General features: G+C 53.9%; 1 protein-coding gene across 16 annotated transcripts in view; it reads left to right on the top strand.

The window, feature by feature from the left end:
- SPTAN1 (spectrin alpha, non-erythrocytic 1) overlaps positions 1-14,432 on the top strand; it is a 61,587-nt gene that overhangs the window by 22,435 nt on the left and 24,720 nt on the right. For 6 of the 16 annotated variants that reach the window (XM_059142899.1, XM_059142900.1, XM_059142897.1 and 3 more), the window contains 18 exons: positions 1,050-1,151; positions 1,975-2,112; positions 2,461-2,571; positions 3,237-3,314; positions 3,454-3,609; positions 3,837-4,041; positions 4,535-4,716; positions 5,044-5,287; positions 5,478-5,600; positions 6,152-6,369; positions 7,171-7,263; positions 7,607-7,741; positions 8,829-8,977; positions 10,021-10,080; positions 11,212-11,410; positions 12,408-12,512; positions 13,391-13,414; positions 13,960-13,998. In XM_059142899.1, the coding sequence (XP_058998882.1) occupies positions 1,050-1,151; positions 1,975-2,112; positions 2,461-2,571; positions 3,237-3,314; positions 3,454-3,609; positions 3,837-4,041; positions 4,535-4,716; positions 5,044-5,287; positions 5,478-5,600; positions 6,152-6,369; positions 7,171-7,263; positions 7,607-7,741; positions 8,829-8,977; positions 10,021-10,080; positions 11,212-11,410; positions 12,408-12,512; positions 13,391-13,414; positions 13,960-13,998 (2,361 nt within the window). The remainder of the gene's footprint in view (positions 1-1,049; positions 1,152-1,974; positions 2,113-2,460; positions 2,572-3,236; positions 3,315-3,453; positions 3,610-3,836; positions 4,042-4,534; positions 4,717-5,043; positions 5,288-5,477; positions 5,601-6,151; positions 6,370-7,170; positions 7,264-7,606; positions 7,742-8,828; positions 8,978-10,020; positions 10,081-11,211; positions 11,411-12,407; positions 12,513-13,390; positions 13,415-13,959; positions 13,999-14,432) is intronic. The other 10 variants (XM_059142901.1, XM_059142898.1, XM_059142909.1 and 7 more) reach the window with 3 other exon arrangements.

The following is a 14,432-nucleotide window of genomic DNA, read 5'->3' as shown; positions in this document are numbered from 1 at the left end:
AAGTGGGCTAAATGTCAGGAGAGTAAGCTGGTCTGGAAAAGTGAGGGCCTCACCCTAGCAGAATGGAGGTGTAACCGTTTTGTGCATCAGTCACGTACCATCTTAAACAGTGTCTTCGTTTAAATGCTGAGTCTCATATTTGGTGTAATTAAATTTCTTACTCTGTTTTTTTCCTAAGCCGTGTTCCAAAGAAAACTGGTTTTATGGGCTCTTAATAGGTTTACCTAGAAAGGTTTTGAATGGCTGAGCAGTTTTGTAAAGCACTATGAAACAGGACTGTAAAAATTATTACTGTAAGCCTTCTGAGAGGCTTTAATGTGGTAGATACAAAAAAGTCAATATATGAATGTCAAATATACCAGCAACAGAAACATAACTTTTTAAAAATGCTACTTATAATTGTATCAGAAAGTATAATGTAGTTGGGAATATGTGTAACAAAAGTTTGGGAAGACATTTGTGGAGAAGGCAGTTAGGCTTTGTTGAAAGACTGAAGAAAGAAAGAGAAAAGGAGAACGTCTTCTCTCGTGTGGCTGGAACAATGTTTTGTAAAGGTAGAAAAACTCTCCCTAGGACCTGTCTGCCCAGTGCTGTTCCACACAGAAACCCGGCAGGTCTTTGTTTCCGGAGTGAGACAAGCTGATTCTAAACTTGATTTAGATGAAAGAAAAAAAAACTCTCAAAAACAGCTGAGGCAATTTTGAAGAACGGGGTGGGACCAGGGGAAGCAGCTCCCTACCAGGTACTATAAAATCCTAAAGCTACTCCTCAGGCAGAGGAGGACGGAGAGACCCCAGCGGAACAGAAGACAGGGCTCAGACCCCTCGAGCATATGGCAGTGTGGTAGGATTGGACAGAGGTGGCCTGAGAAGTCAGTGGCAAAAAACTTCCCAGTAAACGGTGCCCTTGTGGCTGGTAACCCAGACTGATGTTACGGAGCGTGGCCTCCTTGCTGGTCCCGCTCCTCGATGGAGATGGGATATCCTGATTTGTAACGTCTGTGTGAAAGTCAGCGTTGCTGGCATACATCGTGCCTTTTCTCGCTGCAGGGTGAGATCGACGCTCATGAGGACAGCTTTAAATCTGCAGATGAGTCCGGACAGGCCCTGCTGGCCGCTGGGCATTATGCTTCGGATGAAGTGAGAGAGAAGGTAAGCGAGGAGAGGTTCCTCAGCGGAGCGCCTCTGAGAGCTCTTAACCCATCCTGGAGTGCCCAGGCCACGTGGCCATGGTGTGCGGGAAGCTTCCCCAGAGCTTGCGCTGGGAAGTGCAGGGGCAGCTCCTTGAGGGACTGAGAAAGAAGACCTGTGTGATTGGAGGCGGAAAGTCCCAAAGTCCCATCCGTCTGGGGCGATTGTGACCCATCCCCTACTGAAAGAGGACTTTGCAGGAAGTGGAGTCCCATGTTAGCAGTGGAGCCAAAGGAGTTGCCTTCTTTAGTTGACGCCACGGGATTGGAGTATACAGATAGCTGAGGAACACGGAGAGTGATGTTTTAAGATTGTGCACACTAGGAAGAGACATTCCAAAGACACTTGTTGTCAACTCTGGGGCCTAAAAATGCCGTCTGGGGCATTTGCTCGCTGCCCATGTTTTACGGGACACCCACCCAGTCGACGTTTGTCCGCAGAGACCCCTGACTCCGTTCCTGCTGCCCGCCCTTAGAAAGATGCCCTTCCTCTGCCACCTGAAGTTTCCTTAGCATTTTGACCTAATGTCCTTTGATAACGTGGCAGTAAAATAATTCTAGACGAGCTGGAGTTCCCTCTTCTGCTTCGCGTGAGCACGCACGCCGCTCAGGGTCTGCGTGTTTCCCCGTGACGTGGCAGACACAAGGGCCTGTGACTCGCCCCCTTTTGCCAGCTCGAAAACAGGCCTGAAGATGAGCGTGAGGGTTAGACAACTCCACGTGGGGGTGGGCGGCCGCCCTGCCCTGTCCTCACCTCACGGCCCTCCTGTCCCCCCCCACCCAAGCTGAGCATCCTGGCCGAGGAGCGGGCCGCGCTGCTGGAGCTGTGGGAGCTGCGGCGGCAGCAGTACGAGCAGTGCATGGACCTGCAGCTCTTCTACCGCGACACCGAGCAGGTGGACAACTGGATGAGCAAGCAGGAGGTACGGCCCACGTGCCGCGCTGGCCTCCCCTGGCGTCTGCTGCTGGGGCAGCTGGCCTGGTTAGGGCAGGAACTCACCAGCGCTGAGGCTATGAATCGGGAGAGGAGGGCTCGCCGAGGGACCCCCAGCGCCACTGCCTCCCGCCGCCGGGCTCGGGGGTCACCCTCTCATTAGATTAGTGTTGAGGGAGTCAAAAGGGCGTTAGGCTTTCTGGAAGAGATCTTGCAAGTTTAAAAGCTGTAGAATCTCCTGTTTGCGTGTTCTGGCCACCCTCTTCTTTGCGGGCCAAAAGCCTTAAGGGAGAAAGGACAGGGGTATCTCTCTGAGCGCTTCGGTCTCTCTCTCCAGGCCTTCCTGCTGAACGAAGACTTGGGAGACTCCTTGGACAGCGTGGAGGCGCTCCTTAAGAAACACGAGGACTTCGAGAAGTCCCTCAGCGCCCAGGAGGAAAAGATCACAGTAAGACCCTTCTCTTTGTCGCAGCTTTGGGTGATCCTCAGGTTCCGCCCAGAGTCCATTGTCTTCTCGAGGGTTTCTGGGGACACACGTCAGAGGACCCGCGAGACCGGGTTCAGCTGCAGCCCTCACCGTGGTGGCAGAGCTCGGCCTCGCAGGAGGCCTGCCGTCGCTCACAGGACGAGATCTTCTCGTGATGTCAACCTCCACACCGACGTTTCACTTCCACTGCGAGTAGTTAGAGTTCACAGCGCCTGGCTGGCTCAGTCAGTGGACTGTGCAATCTTGGGGTCATGAGTTCGAGTCCCATGTTGAGTGTAGAGATTACTTAAAATCTTCAAAAAATAAAATTAAAGAGTAGAAGTAGTTGGAGCTCATGCGAGAGGTTTTCCTCTGGAAAACAGTTCTTAGATGCAGGAACTGGAAGGCCGTTGACCTGTTGTGCCCCTTGTCTGATCCTGTCAGACGTGTCCTGACATCAGGTATAGCAAACGTCTCCCGTCTGGAAGGGAGCTGGCGGGATAGTGCTGGCTCTGACTGACACCGTCAAGCAGACGCTCAGAAGTGAAGGAGAAACGTTGACCTGTTTTGTGACCGGTCAGTCATTACGAGGCCACGCTGTGCCACTGTGTGGTTACCAGCGAGGGACCCTGATTCTTCCCTCATAGGCGCTGGATGAGTTTGCAACCAAGCTGATTCAGAACAACCACTACGCCATGGACGACGTGGCCACCCGCCGAGATGCGGTGCGTTCCGGGGCTCCCCACGTGCCTTCCCTTCGGTCCCCCGCTCTCCCTTCTGGGACGTGTGTTGCCATGTAGGCTCTTGAGCCAGAAATCCCTGGGGAGTAGGAAGCAGAGGTTCACGTGGCTCCTTGTCTTTCAGCTGCTGAGCCGCCGCAACGCCCTTCACGAGAGAGCCATGTGTCGCCGGGCCCAGCTGGCCGACTCTTTCCACCTGCAGCAGTTTTTCCGCGACTCGGATGAGCTCAAGAGCTGGGTCAACGAGAAGATGAAAACTGCCACAGATGAAGCTTATAAAGTAACGTCTTGCAGCATTGCGGTGTAGCGTCAGGCTAGGAGGTTAAAGGCAGCTCTCAGATAAATTATAGCTAAAGAAAGAAATAGGGAATCCCCAAAACTGCACTATTTAACGTAGATGGTTTTCTACCTCTACCCCCTGCCAATAAGAGAAGTATGAAGGTAACACAGGGTAGCTTGACCATGCTCAGGTTCAAGGTAGAACCCCCTTTTTCCTTTTATTGGCAGGACCCATCCAACCTACAAGGAAAAGTACAGAAGCATCAGGCTTTTGAGGCTGAGCTCTCGGCCAACCAGAGCCGCATTGACGCCCTGGAGAAAGCAGGGCAAAAGCTGATTGATGTCAACCACTACGCCAAGGATGAGGTAGCCGCTCGGATGAATGAGGTCATCAGTTTGTGGAAGAAGTTGCTGGAAGCCACTGAACTGAAGGGTGAGAGGAGGTGTCTCCCTGGGTCGTAACAGGAAGGCTGGGGGTTTCCACGTCCCTTCCCGGTTAAGTGCAGGGACTTACAGCACCGAGGGAAGGGGGGGCCGGAGATGTACGCAGGCTCATGTCCCGGCGGGAGTTACTTGCTATGCGTTTTCGATGCTTTGTGATGGGGCACGTGCGGTAGACGTTGCTGGTGAGTGGGGGAGCCTGAGTCAGAAGGGGGAGATCTGGTCACCCGGCCGTGACTGGACTGGGTCCTCTCACTGAAAATCGAGGCTCAGCTGAGAGCCGAGGACACTCAGTAATTCTCAGACATTCTTCTCCCCCGGAACTTCCAAGTCCGTATCTCACTGCCTGTCCTTTGTGAAGGACACGAAGCGTTAGCTGCGGTCCTGACCCCGAGTCGCTCAGTAAGGTGCCGTCATGGTGGGTGCTGTTGGCAGAACAGCTGTTGCGTGAACAGCTAGGTAATCAGATGTGCTCCTTTGACCAGGGATAAAGCTCCGCGAGGCGAACCAGCAGCAGCAGTTCAACCGCAACGTCGAGGATATCGAGCTGTGGCTGTATGAGGTGGAGGGTCACCTGGCTTCAGACGATTACGGCAAAGATCTTACCAACGTCCAGAACCTCCAGAAGAAGCACGCCCTGCTGGAGGCTGACGTGGCTGCTCACCAGGTAGAGGGTTACTTGGGGGCTCTCGTCAGGCCAGTAGTGTGGAAATGGGAACGAAGACCGGCAGGCGACGTGAGACCACACTTGTTTTTGGAAGGATGAAAGGTGTGGGTTTGCTTCGGTGGCCTTACGTGTTCCGTCTTCTCCGGTTAAACTCCTCCCACAGAGCCTTCTGGGAGCCCCAAATGAGGGGGAGGAGATGGCAGAAAAAATGCTCCCCGGGCTGGGAAGAGTATTTTTGTATGTGATCAAACGACCCTTGAAGTCGGATCGGATCTGTCCAGAACCTAGTTGCCACGCTTTCAAGCCTCTGTCCTCTTCTGTCCCCAGGATCGAATTGATGGCATCACCATTCAGGCCCGCCAGTTTCAGGATGCTGGCCATTTTGACGCCGAAAACATCAAGAAAAAGCAGGAAGCCCTTGTGGCTCGCTATGAGGCGCTCAAAGAACCCATGATCGCCCGAAAGCAGAAGCTGGCTGACTCCCTGCGTTTGCAGCAGCTCTTCCGTGATGTGGAGGACGAGGAGACGTGGATTCGGGAGAAAGAGCCCATTGCCGCGTCCACCAATAGAGGTCAGTCTGCTTCCGCCAGAGGAGAATCAAGTCTGAGAAGGGGCTCTACTCTCCTAGCCTAAGGAGGTGCATGTCAGAACAAGGAAGGTCAAGTTTAAGTTAAACTGGAACCTTGGTGGAACCTGAAGAACGACCGGGCTGACTTTGCCCTTGATGGCTTGGGTGACCAGGGAGCGGTTTCTGCTTTCAGGCAAAGATCTGATTGGCGTCCAGAATCTGCTGAAGAAGCACCAGGCCCTCCAAGCAGAAATTGCTGGCCACGAGCCCCGCATCAAAGCCGTCACGCAGAAGGGGGACGCCATGGTGGAGGAAGGTGAGAGGGTGCCACCCGGGGAGCGCTGTGCCCTTGTCCTTACGTCCTTACGTTAAGTGTGTGGACTCGAGTCAGGTTGAACTGCGGGGTCGAGGATCTTCTCCGTCCTCTCGCTTGTGCCTTTGACTAGACCCTGTCCTCCCGCTCTGAACGTCTTACCTGTGAGATGCGGGTAATAGGGCCTCCTCCTGACCTCGCTGTGAGGGTCGGTTGAGGTCAAGTAGGGGACAGAGTGGAACAGCCTGGTGCGTGTCTCAGTGAGGACCCGGGGGTGGCGCTGTTAAGCTTTCCTTATGTGTCTGCGCTCCAGGCCCCGGTGTCAGTTGGGGTATCTGCTTCGTAGGGTCTGGCTGGAGATCATGGCTCGAGGAGGCAAAAATAGAGCAGATCGCTTAGAAGTTTGGGACCCGAACCTCCTAAAACGGGACTAAGGGGCCTGGCTCGCCACGGCGGCATCAGCGAGGGGCCATGGACGCCTGGAAGGCCTGGCTGTCTGTCTGTCTGTCTGTCTGGCGCCCTGGCAGCCTCCTTTGCACTGTCCTCCCTTCCAGGCCACTTTGCTGCCGAGGACGTGAAAGCCAAGCTCAGTGAACTGAACCAGAAGTGGGAGTCCCTCAAGTCCAAGGCCTCCCAGCGGCGGCAGGACCTGGAAGACTCCCTGCAGGCCCAGCAGTACTTCGCCGACGCCAACGAGGCCGAGTCTTGGATGCGGGAGAAGGAGCCCATCGTGGGCAGCACCGACTACGGGAAGGACGAGGACTCCGCGGAGGTGAGCGAGTGCCAGGAGCCTGCCGGGGCTCGCGGCCGGGCCCTGCTGGAAGTGCCCGTGTGCGGCGGGTGTGGCCTCTGTGTTGTCGGTGTTCAGGGCAGTTTAGAACCTGTTTACTTTCCACCGTGGAAACTCAGCCTGGCCATGAGAGAGCGGAGACTACCTCCTACCTCGAGCGTCTTTCTCTTCTTGTCCCTCTGTTCTCTCCTCATGCACGCGCACACATGTCCATGAGCCCGTGTTTTGCATTTTTGAGTCAAACTCTGACATCTTGCTCACGAAGGGCTGGTGGCGCTCTAATGACCTCTTAGCTTGCGAGTCTGCGTGAGCAGAGTAGCTGAATGTTGATGCAGCAAACCGGATTCTGCCCAGAGACGGGGCGGGGGGACTGAAGAGCCTGGGCAGCGGTGGTGGAAGGCGATGGTGAAGCCCCACGTGGCGAGGGAGAGTAGCAGCCACGGGGAGGGCACGTACCCGGCGCGCTTCGGTTTGCGGATGCTGTTGAGTTCTCATGACGGGTAGTGGGCTCCCCATGTGTACGACACTGTGCCTTGTGTCTCCTTGTCTGTTCCCAGCCCTGCAGAGGCACGAACAGGCAGGGAGAAAAGAGAGTATTGTGAATCACATAGAGTACGCCCTCCACGTTTGACGTTCATTAGAAATGGGGGGAGAGCGTGGAGCAGGAGGTGATGAAATCAGCGTGTAACCAAGTGCGTCTCGGGACGCTGGCGGGTCACTGGGGCAGCGTGGCCAGAGCGTCCCAGCTCCTTGCGCTGGGCTCATCTGTGACTTTGGTTTCAGGCTCTACTGAAGAAACACGAAGCTCTGATGTCAGATCTCAGCGCCTATGGCAGCAGCATCCAGGCTCTGCGGGACCAGGCTCAGTCATGCCGGGTGAGCTGGGGCCCTTCTGGGGCACAGGAAGCTGCAGGGCCCTGGCCCTTCCAGCACGTGTGACAGTCGTAGGCTACGTTCTGGTGGCCTCATTGCGACGTCCTGGGACACAAAGACGTATATACGGGTTAAAATGAGATTCTTGTTGTTGTTTTGTGTTGTTTAAGATTCAGAATAGCTAAAGTTCTGGAATCAGATTTTACTGGTAGCTTAGAGGAGAACTCTCATGAACTTATGTTTGGGACATTTGGTCCAGTTGGAGTTGAAATCGGAGTCTGTCTTGTGCTCTGTGACATACCATGAGCATCCTTTAATCGGGTTTGCCCTTCCTTGGGATTTTTAGCAACAAGTGGCCCCCATGGATGACGAGACTGGGAAGGAGCTGGTCTTGGCTCTCTACGACTATCAGGAGAAGAGCCCTCGAGAGGTCACCATGAAGAAAGGGGATATTCTCACCTTGCTCAACAGCACCAACAAGGCAAGGCGTCAGAAGTGGTCCTGTGTCTGTTTCTATTAGCACCGCCAGTTTTGCTCGATGGGGTTTCTGTGGGTCTTTGTGTCTGGACCAAGCCTGGGTTAGAATTTGAGGAGAGACCAGAGTCACCCCATCAGTCTCCCCCTTGATACAGGTCCATCTCGTGGGAGATCAAGAAGGTAATCTGTGTGTCTGCCCAACACCTGGGGGCAGTGCACTGGCTCCCACTCTAGATGGCGGCTGCTTTTCCTGATTACACACATCTAGGAGGAATTCCTACTCCTTAGACCAGAGTTTGCTTTTCTGGAACTCGTAGCTGCAGGTTCTTAACCTAGACCGTGTGGCTCCAGCAGAGCTGACGGCAGCCGTGATGTCACCCCATAAGCCCTCGACGTTAAATGCTTCCCGGGTCCTCAGCCTCCCTTCCTTGACCTGTGCTGGTTTGATAGTGACTGGGAGTGAGGTGCGTGGCACGCCATAAGTTTTGTCCGATGAATCACAAAAGCTGCCAGTCGAGGCCGGAGAGATGGCTGCTGTCGCCATCAACGACCCTTACTCGTACAGCCCTCCTTTACCCTGACCGTGAGCGTTTGAGGAAATCTGTGATTTGTGTTTCTTTTGATTCTCAGCCTGTCTTGTCCCAAGAAACTTACCGTGATGGTGGACATTGCTGTGTGTGCTGGCTCTGCCGTGGCTGTGCCCGCAAGTGTTGATTAAGCACTAGAAATGTGGTTAATGGAGCTCTTAAATTTAGTTTTATTCTAATTTATTTAAATTTACGCAGCCACGTGTGGCTAGTGGCCACACGATTAGTGCAGTTCCGGAGAGTGACAGGACTGCCTTTCATGCTGGGTGTTGTCGCAGCTTTCTTGTGACGCTGTGCTTGGCAGGTGATAGTCTTTGAGGAACGTGACTTTGACACTGTCATGGGATCCTCCTGACCTGGTCAAGGCTGTGCCTGTGTGTGTGTGTGTGTGTGTGTGTGTGTACGCGCGCGCACGCACACACGCACGCACACACGCACGTGCGTATGCACAGGCCTCCTCGGTCTCGGGAATTCATGCTTCCGGTTGTCCGTCTGTCTCCTTAGGACTGGTGGAAGGTGGAAGTGAATGACCGGCAGGGCTTCGTGCCGGCGGCGTACGTGAAGAAGCTGGACCCCGCGCAGTCGGCCTCCCGCGAGAACCTCCTAGAGGAGCAGGGCAGCATAGCTGTGCGGCAAGAACAGATTGACCACCAGTAAGGGCCCCACGGGCGACTAGCACGGCCCCGCTGTCCCTCGGGGCTTCCTTCACGTCCCACGTAGGCCACGGTTGAGGCAGTGTCCAGAAGTTTCGGAGCGACTGTTCCTGTGCCTGTGTGCACTCAGGACATCCGCTTCCCACTTGCCGCCAAGTCCCTTTTAACCCACAGCGTTCTGTTTGGACCTAAAACCCTTGACCCCTTTATTTTCCATGTTTTATTTCTTCCCCTTAAGTGAGTTTCTCTTCCTCCACAGCATTTTCTAAACCTCAGCCTCTGAATCTTTGTCCTTCAGTTGGGGAGAGCGCTCTGGGACTGAGATCTAGAGGTTCTCTTTTGCAAAGGCTGTTGGGAGAGTGGGTGTCTCCTGCTTTCTGCTCTGGGGCAGAGGTGGTTTTTTACGAAGTAGTTCTGTCCTCTGTCCTCTAGCTAAGCTCCTGTAGTGACCTGAGTCCCTCCCGTAGGGTGTCTCGCTCTGCTAATGAGCTCGGAAGTTTTTGGACACTAGAAAATATCCAGAAGTTACGTTCTCACTAGATTCTATTACAGTAGAACTTCTGTGAGTCTGATGATCCCTGAGAAGATCAGTTACGTGTCCGCTTCCAGACCTTTTCCGTTCCTGCTGAGACAGGAGCGCGCTTGGGGCCGGGGTCGAACCGTGGGAGTAAAGCCGCCGGCCTGACACGTGACTGGAGGGCTGTGTTCACTCTATCCAGTCCCTTCCCTGGAGCAGCCCTTCCCGCCGCTGGCCTTGCTTTGTCAAGTGCCCAGAGCGGCCAGTATAAGGAACATTGTCCGCCTTAAACGTGGCAGACTGTTGTGGAAAAGGAAAGTGAACTAACCCTCTAATTTACTTTGCTGGCTGTTTCTTTCCTGATTTCCTTCGTGGCCTGGTTTCCTTCCTAAGAGCTTTTGAATGGCTCCTCAGTTGCCCCCACTCGAAGCATCCGGCCTCCTGGCGCCCGTCGGAGCGGCCACTGTCCTTTCCCGTGGATTAATCGCACTAATCTGTGCATGCTTTTGCTGTGCCCCCCGTGCAGGACGCGCGTAACTAAGGAGGCCGGCAGCGTGTCTCTGCGTATGAAACAGGTGGAGGAACTGTGAGTAGGCGGCGGCCCTGCCGGTGCCCGTGTCCGTTCTCCCTCTGCCGCTTCTCTCCAAGGCTCTTGTTCATCCGGAAGGACGAGGTGGGGGGGTACTGCGCCGCCCTGCGGCAGCTTCGCTCACCAGGGATGAGGTTTCGGTGGCGCCGTGTCAGTCGATGGCCGCTTGTCTTCTGGGTCGCTTCCGTGTGCAGCTGTGCGCTCGGTGTCGTTGGTCCCCCGCGTCCCCCGCTGGCTTTGGTGGTGGGCCAGCCGCGCTCGGCAGCGAACCTGAAGGCCGGGCCCATAGTGTTTCTTAGTAGGAAGCAGACTCCACTCCTCTAAAGTGCTCTGAGTCTGGGTATCGCGTTGCTTTTTTTTTTTTTTTAAATCTCACTCGGAGAAGCTTAGATTTGATGGTGACGGTGGATTTTCTTTAGCCTCTAACTTCGTTTTTACTACGTTTGTCACGTTCATATCTCCAAAGCTAGTAAGTAGCTCATCCTTTTGTATTTTGGCTCCTAAGAGCTCAAATACTCTTGGATTCCTCTGAAATCTTCCAACACCAAAATGGTGTGGATACTCTGTACTTGACCTGATTTTCCGTCTAGTTGCTAAACCACTGAGAAATCAGCGTATCACTCGCCCACCCTTCAGAGAGGCTAACATCCTGTACGAGGCTGTTGTAAAGCCGGGCATGCCTTCCCCCCGCCACCCCAGCCCCCGGCCCGGGGCGGCTCAGGGAGTTAGGAGAGCAGAGCGGCACCTCGGTCTGCATCGTGCCCGCACACTCCTCTCATCTCCGCGGTGCTCGCATGCCCCCTGTGTTCCTGTGCTCGACGCTTGGTTCCAGTCATTTGTGGTTGTGATGTTCTCGGGGCCACGTGGGCCCAGGGATGAGTGTGCCGGCTGTCCCAGCCACCCAGTGGCGACCAGCACCGTGGGCACTCATCCCCGAGGCTGTGGCGCGGGCCCGTAGGAGCCGCCTCCTCATCTGTGTTCTGACACCTTGTCACCCGGGCACCATCGCAACACACTCATGGCCTTGGACCCGCATCTCAGAGACACTGGTGGTTTGGCCGTAGGCGAGCGTCCGTGGGAAGCTAACGGCCTGCCCGCCCCCTCTGTCACCCTCCCCGCCTCCCGCAGGTACCACTCGCTGCTGGAGCTGGGCGAGAAGCGCAAGGCCATGCTGGAGAAGAGCTGCAAGCGCTTCATGCTGTTCCGGGAGGCGAACGAGCTGCAGCAGTGGATCAACGAGAAGGAGGCGGCCCTGACCAGCGAGGAGGTGGGCGCCGACCTGGAGCAGGTCGAGGTGCTGCAGAAGAAGTTCGATGACTTCCAGAAGGTACGGGCGGTCTGGCCTCTGATGAGCAGCCCGAGGGCGTGCCGGCCTCGTGACTGAAATTCACGGGAACCCACAGGGCCCCGGTGGCGCTGGCCCGCCGGGGAGCCGCGTCACGGGGACATGAGCCGGAATTTTTCTTTGGCTGAATTAGCCTCACGGAAGTCGAGGCGCTTTTCTCTAATTCTCTTAAGAGCTTTTGAACTTAAAAGACAAAAACATGTTAAAGTACTTTTTGTAATTGGGGTAAAGTGGACCCAACACACGGTTACGCGTTTTTCAAGTAGGCGGTTTGAAAGTGCCGCGCGGCGCAGCCACTGACCTCTCTGGTCCCGGGCCATTTCCCGTGTCACGGGGGAGCTGCGCCCTCAGCACAGCATCCTTCCCGGGATCCCTGGCCCTTTGTCCCCAAATTGACATATTCTGGACATTCCGTACATGTGGACTCCTGTATGACGTGACTTTTCACTGCCGGCGGCTGTCACGGAGCAGCGTGTTTTCCTGGTTCATTCTTGCCTCCCTGGTGTCGGGACTCCACAACTTTTTATGGCTGAATGGGTCTCCACTGTGTGCCTAAACCACATCTTATTTCTCGTTCCCACTTCAAGAGTTTCATAACCAGTTCATGTGGGTGAGGGGCTGTCGTTCCCGCCCCCAGGAGCTGTCATTAGAATTTCAGCACATTTTAAAAACATGTTCCTCCGAAGAAAGCGGAACACAAATTCCCATCCTGACAGAATCATGGCGTATGAACCACCGTTGATGAGGCAGATTGCAGACGAGGCATTGTCAGTCAGTGCCCTATTGTTGCCTTGCTTCCTCAATCGCCACAGTCAGGACTTCCTGGTTTAGGTGACTCCCGTGGAATAGAGAAACTGGTTCACAGGATACCTAGTGAACAGAAACCCTGTAGGTTCAAACTGTAGTTTGAACCTCTTTTGCTCGCCTCCTCCTCTGTATTACTCTTAGCGACTTAGCTGTTACGGGTTTTGCTTTACAGGATCTAAAGGCCAATGAGTCGCGGCTAAAGGACATCAACAAGGTGGCTGAAGACCTGGAGTCCGAAGGTCTGATGGCCGAGGAGGTGCAGGCCGTCCAGCAGCAGGCGAGTACCCCGGGCTCGCATGGAGCCGTGTGCCGGCGGGAAGGAACGTGGCTCCTTCCTGTGCCCTTCTGGGCCCAGCACGTGGCGTCCCGTAGCGCACTGTGCTGGCCCACGTGTGGTCAGGTCCTCTCTGGCTCCATTTCGTTTACCTCCTGTCTTCTCCATGTGCCCGTTTCATGTCGTGAAAGTTGTTTACTCTTTATTTTTTATTATTTGTTTTTTTTAAAGATTTTACTTCTTTATCTGACAGAGATCACAAGTAGGCAGAGAGACAGGCAGAGAGAGAGGAGGAAGGAGGCTCCCTGCCGAGCACAGAGCCTGATGCGGGGCTTAAACCCAGGACCCTGGGATCATGACCTGAGCCGAAGACAGAGGCTTTAACCCACTGAGCCACCCAGGCGTCCTTATTTATTATTATTTTTTAAAGATTTTATTATTTGAGAGAGACACCGGCAGAGAGGGAACACAAGCAAGGGAAGTGGGAGAGGGAGAAGCAGGCTTCCTGCTGAGCAGGGAGCCGGATGTGGGGCTCGATCCCAGGACTCCGGGATCATGACCCAAGCTGAAGGCAGACGCTTAACCAGCTGAGCCACCCAGGCGTCCCTTGTTTGCTGTTACATGGCCCTTAGTAGTAACCTTACCCATTTCTTGAAGTCCAATGCGCTATCCATTGCGCCACAGAGCCACCTACCCTACCCATTTCTTAAATGAATAAAAGGTCTTGCATATAAACAGTCTGTCAGACTCTTAAGAAGCTCTTTGGGGCAATTTGTCTGTCTTGTGATTCTGTCCCCGTGTCCGGGTTTGACAGTAACAAGTGTCACAGAAAGTTGCGTGTTTTCTCGAATAATGAAACTCGTTTCCTTCTTTCCTTGTAGGAGGTGTGTGGCATGATGCCCAGGGTAAGTCTGTGTGGAATCTGGAACATGAGGAAGGGTAGGTTTGGGGGAAGAATAGACAGTCATGAACCTCTTACGGATTTCCATCCCCAAACCTCAGAGAGGCCTTTTGTTGGTAAAAATCTGTGGAAGAGAAAGAAGAGCAGAAACAGGTTTTAATTTGCCATTCTCCTGAAGACCATTAAAAAAAAGTTCTCTTCAGTTTTCTAAAGCTTTTTCCACAGCAATTATTTTATGTTTATTTATTATCCTTTTTCCAAGAATCCAGTGAGTAGGACAGAGACAAGAGTTGGTGGTTTTCTTACTAAATTTCTTCATTCTCTTCATTTTTGTCCACTTCATAAAAGACTAGAAATTTTCCTCTCCTGTTTATTGGCTTCCCTTCCCTCAAGCTGCCTTGTGGTGTGCTCTGAGCAGCAGTCAGTTTCTGATCTCAGGGAAATGCTACCCTGGCTGATGGCTCTAGAGACCCCCAACCATGGATGGGAGGTGGGGAGGCTGAGTTGTTCTGCTCTGCATGGCTTCCTAATGTCTGCCTCTCCCCTAAGCAGGATGACACGGATTCCAAGACTGCATCCCCGTGGAAGGTAGGAACTCCCTTGCCAGTTATGTTTTCAGGAATAGACATATTTTATGTTTTTTTCTGGTGTGTCTATTTCTGAGGATTTGGGCATGTTGGGAGTCTCTGGTCATTTCTGGAGTTGTTGGCTGGTTTCCTTTTGACCCTGGCATTCTATCCTTTGATTCTGTCATGTCTTAAAATGTAGCCCTTAGTAAAAAGAAGCAGGTGTTCCGTGCAGGTGCTCAGGACGAGTTCGGTTAGATGGCCTTGTATACTGTCACTGCCAGAGTAAAGCCTGCACGGTGGCCCTGCGTGGTTAGGCGTGGTTGCACCCATGGGATTGCAGTCCCGAAGGACAGAACAGGGACAAGAAACTGACCTCTGCCTAGCCACTTTCCTCAGGGGCCTAAGAAATGCTTCTTAGAAGATACCAGATCCTGCAGAGAGATGTAGAAGGAG

This window comes from Mustela lutreola, chromosome 12, assembly GCF_030435805.1.
Source record: "Mustela lutreola isolate mMusLut2 chromosome 12, mMusLut2.pri, whole genome shotgun sequence".
Classification (NCBI taxonomy): Eukaryota; Metazoa; Chordata; class Mammalia; order Carnivora; family Mustelidae; genus Mustela; species Mustela lutreola.
This window is presented reverse-complemented; position numbering and strand designations above follow the sequence as displayed.